Here is a 10,073-nt window from a genome sequence, read left to right as displayed (position 1 = left end):
TCTACCAGCATATGGCCAGCTTTAGTTAACCCTTATAAGTCCTAATGAACCCCTTTCTCCCTCTTATTATATTTCTTTTATATTCATTATTCAACCCACTTCCTCTGAGCCTTCAGCCTGTGACTGGACAGTGAAAGGTGAAGCAGCACAGTGATGATCTCAGCTCTATATCACTCTGCTCTCTCCTCCTCTATCCAACATTCTCCTTTAACAACACTTAAAGTGACACTAAACTCAAAATGCATTGAAGTCCCGGAACTATGAACAACAATGTATCTTATTTGTGTATCACTCGGCTGTAGATCCTCCAATCATCTCTGAATTGGTGCCAACACTGTCCTTCCTTCTGGAGGGGGGCTACGTCTGTTCCCCATGGTCCCTGTGTGTGTTGTAAAGTAGTCACCGCTCCAAGCTCGTTTCCGGGATGGACTACAATCTCCTGTTTACTGATTTGTATTGAGATTGTAGTCCATCCCGGGAGCGAGCTTGGAGCGGTGGCTACTTTACAACACACACAGGGACCATGGGGAACAGACGTAGCCCCCCTCCAGAAGGAAGGACAGTGTCAGAGATGATTGGAGGATCTACAGCCGAGTGATACACAAATAAGATACATTGTTGTTCAGAGTTCAGGGACTCGGAGGGATTTTTAAGATTTAACTCCGGAGTTTAGCATCACTTTAAACTGATTGGCTTCTTGTGCTCATCTTCCTCTCATACTCCAGCCCTGCTGTACAGGGGCTGCAAGAGGATGATAGCAGGTAACATTCAGGTACTTACACGGATTGTGTTTTGGAAATAGATTTAATGATGTATTAATGATTACAGAGCTGCATTGATCAGTGTATTTTATATCTGCCCGGAGTTCAGCTTTAGCAATATTTCTATGTAATCTGATGGAGAAGGCGGAGCGGTTTTTGAATTCAGATGAACACATTGGATATATTCAGACTGTTAACAGACTTCGGATAAGGTGAAATACTGATCAGCGGGGTCTCCAGCCGTGTCTCGCAGGGGTTCAGCGCCGGTTTCCCAGTCTCTTGCTTCACTGCGGTTTGCAAGCCAGGACCAGGACGTTATGGAACCAAACCTCAACCACCGCTTCAGTGGAGGACGCTCCCATGATCTGAAGGAACCTGAAACAGGATTCATATATAGTCTGTGATCATTCCTGAAGATTGATACCATGAACCTAATCCATCCAAACTTAACACAAGACTCCACTCAGGACGCTAGTTTGATTTTAGATGGTCTCCAGTGGGGTTAAAGGCCAAGACAACCTTTGGACCATGTTTGATGTTACACCTGTATTTATGGGGTAACATGGTCACATACCCAGGGACGGATTTCCCACAGGGCCAACCAAGGCCGGCCTCGGGGCAGCAGGGAGTAGAGGGGCAGCAGGGGTGTGGAGTTCCTATCTCCCGATGCCCGGGTCATGCAGTTCGGGGTTCCGGGTGGGTAGTTGTTTTCTACATTTAGCTCTGCATTGGGCAAGCAGAACTAACTGTACAGCAGGGAAGCCGATGCTTGTTTTGTATGCAGCCTGCAGGCCTGCCATTCTCTATTGGGGGTGGGCCTTTTTGCCGGGTAGGGTGGTGCATTGAGGAACCTGGCCTTGGGGCAGCAGAGAGTAAATCCGGACCTGCACATACCCCATCTCTAAGGGTCCCCCAGGGTCTAGTAACATCCCTGAGCACCACACATCTGTCTGCCTGATCCGTGAAGTACACTTATTTCCTCCCCCACACACAATGGACATCTAACTCTACACATGTATTGTATAACATGTACTGTAGGTGCTGAGGCTTGGGGGTAAGCTTTGATGGTCACTACAATGGGGGACATATACAGTGCTCCATGTGCAATCTCTAATGTATTGCTCTCCTTCATTGCCCTCCCTGCTGCTGCATTCTGGAGATAATCGCCCTGTTCACACACATTCTCACCTTTGCTCTACCGTTCTTATCATTTCCTTGGCTTTCTCCGGCTCAGTCCTAAGATACGTCTGGAACATGGAGAAGGTCTGAATAAGACCAATCAACGCTGACAGTGGCATTGGGATCTTGGTTACAATACTTTCTATCCTGCGAAGGGATAATGGGATGAAGTGAGATAACACAGAAGTACAAGAAATGCAATCAAAACATTCCCGTCATTAGATATTTACAACCCCAATAAAGTTGGGACGCTGTGTAACATCTACATAGACACAGAATGCAATGATTTGCAAATCTCATAAACCCAAATTTTATCCCCAATAGAAAACATATCAAATGTTTAAACTGAGAAAATGGACCATTATAAGAACACAATGAGGTAAAAACCATCTACGTAGAAATCCAGAGACTCGTTCTCACACCTCTACGTACATCTTATCTCAGGTCTGATCTAAGACAGATAGCGTATCAAATGATTGATATACAAAGTAGGCGGACCTTCTTTTATCGGTGTATGGGATGGCCTCAAATATTTCCTTGTATCCCGTCTTGACGTGATGAACCTTCTCATGCTGATATGGGGCCAGAGTACTTTCTACCTGGAAAATAAATGAAATCCGTCTCATCACATGTATGCAATGGTGGTATATATAAAAAAGAATTGCTTACCTACATTTTAAAGGAGGGACACTTTAAAACAAATCCTTATTGGACCCACCCCTGATCTAAACGATCCCCCCTCCCCTTCACAGATGCATTACAGACATCCATCAGTCATGGTTCAGTTTTATTTATATCCAGCACCACAATGCTCCCTCTGCTGGCCGCAGCTGCACATTGCAGCCCCATAGACTTCTGTGGGTTTGTCCCATAGCAAGGGGTGCAGATGTGGCCAGGAGCATCCAGGATGTAGCCAACAGCAGGGCAGCAGCCCTCTGATCTCAGTAAGTACAGATCTGTGGTGGCCTTGCAGTGCTGGATGTCAACAAACAGCAGCCCTCCGACCTCGGTAAGTATAGATCTGTGGAGGGCGAGGGTGGGATCGTTTAGGTCAGGGGAGGGGGATGCAAAAATAATAAGTGCGCTTTGTCTAAAAGAGGTCTATGATGCAGTCAATGAGACTTTCCCCAAACAAACATTCTCAGGTGGAAAATCAATCATTATAATAATTACAAACATGTACCTGGAAGATTCACCCGCAGAGAATGTTTGCTGAATGTCAGATTCGTTGATTATAAATTTGTCCATAAGCAATCTATTTGGACTCAAATTTGTATTTCAATTAGTGGAAAAAAACAATCAGCACCTCCCGATGAACCATCGTATTACTGTATGTAAAGCAAATGTGTCAAAGGACAGAAGAACTGAAGATAAAAAAGGTTTTAATGTCACACCACTCGAGGTCCCAACACATTATATGCATCCTGAGGAGCCCCGGAACCCCCCGGAGCTTGGTATGCACATGAGGGCTTCCAGTGCCGTAGTTGTTGGAGCGCCCACCCATCCCCCAATACAATGCACTGTAGCTTTTCGAGCGATGGAAAGCTGTGTATGGTAAGAGGAGTAGGAGGGGCACAACTCTGACTTTGGAGTCAGTCAGTATTTGCATACCGAGTGTACCGGGTTTGGAAGCCCCCAGAGTGCTCAGCACAATGAAGATGAGTGCAGCTATCAGAAATTTTGGGGCCCCTTACATGGCTTAGGTAACGCGCTGGACTCTGGGCTTAGTAACGTGCTGGACACAGGAGCCACCTGAGAGTGACCCTGCAGAGCACACCGTAGATGCTGCACAGCCTGTCTGAGACTCTCTATGAGGGGCTCTGCAGGGGTCTCAGGTGGGCTGGTCGGGGCTGCATCTCCCTCCAGGCTCCTCTTACCTGCTGCTGATGCCTGTGCACCTGGCCTCCGAGATCAGAACACTGGCAGTGCTGCTGGGGCCCCAGCCACCCCTGAAGCCGCTGGATTGGCACTGCTGGGGCCCGGCCTCCTCCGGCACTGCTTAGGCCCGGCCGCCTCCTTGCTTGTCTCCGTTGGCCGATACCCATGTAAGGGTCCCGACGCCCCCCCAGGCCCCTTACATGAGTATCAGCGGTACCCCCCTGATGGCGGCCCTGAGTGCAGCTGCCTGCTTTCCAATTCTTACATCGGCTTTTATACCAACTCACAAAGACAACAGCAAAATCTCAGGCAAGGCAGTGTGTGACACAAGGGACATGTAGCTCACTGAAAGCAGAAAGCGATTCAATACTGACGTCCGAAAAGACTTGAGACATCTGTTCTGAGCAGTCCTTGTAGTGAACTTCCAAACGGGGAAGGTAGGAAAAGAAAGCAAGGCAGCCTCGTGGCTTTAGGATCCGATCGACCTGGAATGATGAGCGTGACATTAATGTATCAGTAGAAATACTGCACTTCTAAAAACATTTAACAGCTAGGTACAATACAGAGTATAGAGTTCAGTGGGTTGGGAAATGTAATGTATAGCACAGTGTACAGAGTGCAGCAGTTCGGTATATGTATTGTATGGCACAGCGATCAGATTGCAGTGGTACACTGTATGCAAGCACAGCACACATGTAGCAGTCCAGGATTTATAAAGTAAATTATAATGTACAATGTAGAATGTATGTAACATAAAAGCAGCATGCATTGTGCCCCCGACTTCAGTATGCAACATGCAGCATGATGTACAGGGCTCCAGATTAAGCTAGTATTCAGCATAATGTTTAGAGCGAATATACAGCACAGTGTAGGAGGGAGAATCAAAAAGTAAAAGCAAAATACATTTAACGGCTTTAATAGAAGTAACTGTGAGGACTTGAACTTTTCCACATAGTCCCCATGGAAGATGATGCTCTTGTTGTATCATTGAACTAGAGTCTGTATTCCTGCAGAGAAGAAGCTTTTTGGCTGCTGCTGAAGCCGGGTGTGCACCGCTTCCTTTACTGATCATCTGAGGTGAACCTGTGACTGCGGAGCGTCTCTGTCAGCAGAACGAACATGTAATAAAGTGCTCGGCGCCAGATCCCGGCTGTAAGGAGGACGTGGAAGACGTTCAAACCCAAGTTGGTGTACTTTCTCTACTGCTGTATGAGGTCTGCATCGTCATGGTGCAGGAGGACGTGCATCGTCATGGTGCAGGAGGACGTGCATCGTCATGGTGCAGGAGGGCGTGCATCGTCAAGGTGCAGGAGGGCGTGCATCGCCATGGTGCAAGAGGTCTGTTTTGGAGAGCGTTCCTCTTTTGCTGCGAATGCACCAGAATAAGCCCCTTCATCTCCCAAAACAGCGTTAACATGATTTTCTTGGCAGAGACTTTTGAATCTCTTTTCCGCTGGAGAAGACGGGCGTCTCCACTCCATGCTTTGTCTTTTGCTCTCCAGGCCATAGTGGTGCAACCAGGTCGCCCATTGGTCGCCAGAATGAGCTTCGTCGGTTACACCTTTCTACCCACTCATAGAACTTTCATTGACTATTGGTGCTATGACCACACTGAGCCGATATCTATCCGTGACTTTCCACCGGCTTCACTCCCTCTGCCCAAAGAAAGCGCATTACAGTATGTTGTTCTTCGTGGTGCAATCTCCCAACGGAGCGTCCATGTTTCTGTCCACATGACTACCACTCAACTTAAGTCTGAGCACTGTAGTGCGCATGGTGGAACTATACAACAGGCCATGTAATTATGCTGCATTGCGCAAGCTTCTCTCTGTTCCGCTTACCATGATATGTATAAATTGTCTTTACGTTTTGACTCTCCCTCGTATATAATCTGCAGTGGTCAGAAGTATGGAATGTACAGCAGTTTGTAGAGGTCAAAAAACATGAAACAAGAAGACTCAGTTTGTTTTTACCTCTTTTAGAAACTTCTCAATGTCAAACCAGTGGACGGCAGCACAGGCTGTGAGTAGGTCAACAGAGGCGTCACCCACTGGCACCTCTTCGGCTGGACAGGCGCTACAAGGATGATAAATGAGACCTTAATCAGGGGGCAAAGTCCAACTCCAGGTTCTGTGCTCCTGGCTTCCCTGCCCAAAGGCACAAGGGGAGGTGCAAAGGCGGCCAATACTTGGTGAGGAAAGGTGTGCACTGTGTTCTCTAGGAACACCCACCCAGCTTTTATCCAAACCTAACAATCACTGCAGCACCATGGCACCTTCTTTAGCCCACAGCCCTCTCTCCCTACCAGGAACCGTTGAACACCCACCTTTCACTAATCCCACCAATCACTGCGGTACCATGGTACACTTGGTACCCTCCCCCAGGTCAAAGGTTCCCAGCCCTCCCCTGAACGTAACCAATGACACTTGAATAGAATGTTCCCACCTGTAGGTTACATTGGGTGACCCCGGAACTTTCTTTGCCTCCTCTATCTGGGCTTCACTGATGTCTGTTCCCAGAACTTTCTGGAAGTAAGGAGAGAGGATTCTTGTGCTCTGCCCCGTTCCACAGCCAACGTCCACGGCGAGTCCATGAGGTTTAGGTAACTAGGAAGGCAAAAACATTTTCAAATTATATTAGAGAGAGACCGGAGAAACAATTGTTTTTACTTTAAATTATCACTGTTATTATAATATTATATCACATTTTTGCTGCTGGCATACGGCCAAATATAAAAGAACTCATTTTTTCTTGTTTTATGTTGTATCTTGTTTTTGAATGGATTCTTGTAATAAGGACCATGTAAGAGTTACTTTGTATCTCCATCTCTGAGCAATGTTTATAAACAATGTTACTTTGTATCTCTCTATCTCCCTCTGATCAATGTTTATATACAATGTTACTTTGTATCTCTCTATCTCCCTCTGATCAATGTTTATATACAATGTTACTTTGTATCTCTCTATCTCCCTCTGATCAATGTTTATATACAATGTTACTTTGTATCTCTCTATCTCCCTCTGATCAATGTTTATATACAATGTTACTTTGTATCTCTCTATCTCCCTCTGATCAATGTTTATATACAATGTTACTTTGTATCTCTCTATCTCCCTCTGATCAATGTTTATATACAATGTTACTTTGTATCTCTCTATCTCCCTCTGATCAATGTTTATATACAATGTTACTTTGTATCTCTCTATCTCCCTCTGATCAATGTTTATATACAATGTTACTTTGTATCTCTCTATCTCCCTCTGATCAATGTTTATATACAATGTTACTTTGTATCTCTCTATCTCCCTCTGATCAATGTTTATATACAATGTTACTTTGTATCTCTCTATCTCCCTCTGATCAATGTTTATATACAATGTTACTTTGTATCTCTCTATCTCCCTCTGATCAATGTTTATATACAATGTTACTTTGTATCTCTCTATCTCCCTCTGATCAATGTTTATATACAATGTTACTTTGTATCTCTCTATCTCCCTCTGATCAATGTTTATATACAATGTTACTTTGTATCTCTCTATCTCCCTCTGATCAATGTTTATATACAATGTTACTTTGTATCTCTCTATCTCCCTCTGATCAATGTTTATATACAATGTTACTTTGTATCTCTCTATCTCCCTCTGATCAATGTTTATATACAATGTTACTTTGTATCTCTCTATCTCCCTCTGATCAATGTTTATATACAATGTTACTTTGTATCTCTCTATCTCCCTCTGATCAATGTTTATATACAATGTTACTTTGTATCTCTCTATCTCCCTCTGATCAATGTTTATATACAATGTTACTTTGTATCTCTCTATCTCCCTCTGATCAATGTTTATATACAATGTTACTTTGTATCTCTCTATCTCCCTCTGATCAATGTTTATATACAATGTTACTTTGTATCTCTCTATCTCCCTCTGATCAATGTTTATATACAATGTTACTTTGTATCTCTCTATCTCCCTCTGATCAATGTTTATATACAATGTTACTTTGTATCTCTCTATCTCCCTCTGATCAATGTTTATATACAATGTTACTTTGTATCTCTCTATCTCCCTCTGATCAATGTTTATATACAATGTTACTTTGTATCTCTCTATCTCCCTCTGATCAATGTTTATATACAATGTTACTTTGTATCTCTCTATCTCCCTCTGATCAATGTTTATATACAATGTTACTTTGTATCTCTCTATCTCCCTCTGATCAATGTTTATATACAATGTTACTTTGTATCTCTCTATCTCCCTCTGATCAATGTTTATATACAATGTTACTTTGTATCTCTCTATCTCCCTCTGATCAATGTTTATATACAATGTTACTTTGTATCTCTCTATCTCCCTCTGATCAATGTTTATATACAATGTTACTTTGTATCTCTCTATCTCCCTCTGATCAATGTTTATATACAATGTTACTTTGTATCTCTCTCTAATATTGAGGTCTAATAATGGTTTACAAGTGTTGGACATAATGACATGACGTCGGTTCTGGATGTGCTGGCTTTGTGGTTGAAGTTGGTTATGGACCGGGCTGACGCTTTTACTTACCTTCTCATCCACGTAACTGAAGATCAGGTCTAATATTTCTTGTGATGGTTCAAACCGGAATTTATGATAATAAGCTGCGTGCTGCTTTCCTTCAAACAACTGAACAGACATTTTGGACTCAGATTTCCAGCTAGAATGATAATACAGAAGTCAGCTCAATGTTTACACCATGAATATTTGTTATATAAATAAATATACCCCATAAAAAGGGACCCAATGGGGTTGGGGTCCCTTTGCAGAGACTGTCACTTTGCTCTGTATGAGTAAGATGAGAGCGTCTCTTTAAAGTGAACCTGCATCAAAGTTGAACAATTTAGATTGAGTTTAAAATGGAACAGCTCAGGGATGGTGGGAGCTCCTCATAATGGGCACAGCGGGTGTACAGACCCGGGAACTCAGCACAGGGATGGTGGGAGCTCCTCATAATGGGCACAGCGGGTGTACAGACCCAGGAACTCAGCACAGGGATGGTGGGAGCCCCTCATAATGGGCACAGCAGGGTGGGAACTGCACGTCCCAGCCCCCTGTTGTGTCTTTACTGCTACCCAAGGCTCCATTTGAGAGATTGCCCTTCACTTCCTGTCCTGCTGACAACATTTTCCCAAACAGGAAGTGAGGGGAACTCTCCAACAGCAGCATAGAGAGAAATAAAGATGCTTCTTCTTTAGTAAGGGGGGGAGGTTACAACCCCAAGAGGAGTTAGAAAGGTTTTTGGTTGGACTTACCCAGAAGAATGGGACAAACTGATGTGAACTCCCCACCTCTATGGCTGCACGCAGAGCTCACTCTCAGTCTGGGAGTTGTATCCGAGTCGTCTCAGCTCGCGGGATGACCGATACCCACTAAACGTTTTATATTTAATCTCGGAGCCGATGGACTTTTGCCCCTTTTTTCCACCCAGTTAACTTTTGTAGGCGGGCACGCTGCTGAACTTTGGACCAGGCTGGCACGGAGTTAATGAGAGAACCCGGCGCTGCCTTCTCCAAATACCGTTATCGGTTTCCTGCAGATTGGGGATCTGAACTCGTTACCAGCACAGTGTTCAAATGGAACCTATTGGTCACCCAGCTACAATACTCAGCTCTTCCCTGCCAGCAGGAATGTACAGCACAGTGTGTGTGATCCAAGAGCCCACCCAGAGCTGGGATCATCCATCCCTCCATGGAGGGGGCAAGACACACACACACACACACGCGCTGGTGGCAATGAAGAGAGCCAGCGACACAATGTAACTACCTGGAATTTGTATCGATCTGAAAAGAAACTAAACCGGATACATAGTGTTTCAATGAATGCAGACAGAGAATCTTTGCTCTGGGACTCCCCCCGCTGTCTGCCGTTGGTACGATCTGCCTGTAACGTGACGAAAGCAGCAGCCGTGCAATGGCCGAGTACAGAGGTGGTGTCACGGGGCGTCCTGATGTGACTCACGTGTAGAGTAGACACACGGCAGACATGGGAGGTCCATGGAGGGCGTCCGTTCCTTTTCTCATTTTTGGATGAGGATGGACCAGTGTTCCCCCCAAACGTGTTTAAATTCACTTACTATGACGAGCAGCCGAGCGATACACAAATAAGATACATTGTTGTTCAGAGTTTGGGGACTTGGATGTATTTTTAGGATTTAACTCGGGAGTGTAGTGTCCCTTTAAGTCTCATCAGTGCAGATTTGTTGCAGCTGGCA

General features: G+C 44.7%; 1 protein-coding gene across 1 annotated transcript; it reads right to left on the bottom strand.

The window, feature by feature from the left end:
- Positions 1 to 970: 970 nt before the first annotated feature.
- Positions 971 to 8,527, bottom strand: LOC108802257 (probable S-adenosylmethionine-dependent methyltransferase CRG1). Its single transcript, XM_018574125.1, has 7 exons — positions 8,390 to 8,527; positions 6,264 to 6,424; positions 5,792 to 5,894; positions 4,193 to 4,303; positions 2,439 to 2,539; positions 1,950 to 2,087; positions 971 to 1,136 (listed from the first exon to the last, which is right to left on the bottom strand). Exons 1-7 carry the CDS (start codon positions 8,498 to 8,500, stop codon positions 1,046 to 1,048), a joined length of 816 nt encoding a protein of 271 aa, XP_018429627.1. The 5' UTR covers positions 8,501 to 8,527; the 3' UTR covers positions 971 to 1,045.
- Positions 8,528 to 10,073: the final 1,546 nt, after the last annotated feature.

This window comes from Nanorana parkeri, unplaced genomic scaffold (assembly GCF_000935625.1).
Source record: "Nanorana parkeri isolate BGI_ZX_2015 unplaced genomic scaffold, ASM93562v1 scaffold2752, whole genome shotgun sequence".
Classification (NCBI taxonomy): domain Eukaryota; kingdom Metazoa; phylum Chordata; class Amphibia; order Anura; family Dicroglossidae; genus Nanorana; species Nanorana parkeri.
The sequence above is the reverse complement of the archived record's forward strand: the minus strand, read 5'-3'. Positions and strand labels throughout refer to the sequence as shown.

Bases quoted from the DNA above. Each gene is read 5' to 3' on its own strand.
- LOC108802257 (XM_018574125.1), bottom strand. From the start codon at position 8,500: ATGTCTGTTCAGTTGTTTGAAGGAAAGCAGCACGCAGCTTATTATCAT. The intron at 5,895-6,263 runs GTGGGAACATTC...TCATCCTTGTAG, and splicing joins TCACCCAATGTAACCTACAG to CGCCTGTCCAGCCGAAGAGG. The intron at 2,088-2,438 runs GTCCGCCTACTT...ATCCCTTCGCAG, and splicing joins CCATACACCGATAAAAGAAG to GATAGAAAGTATTGTAACCA.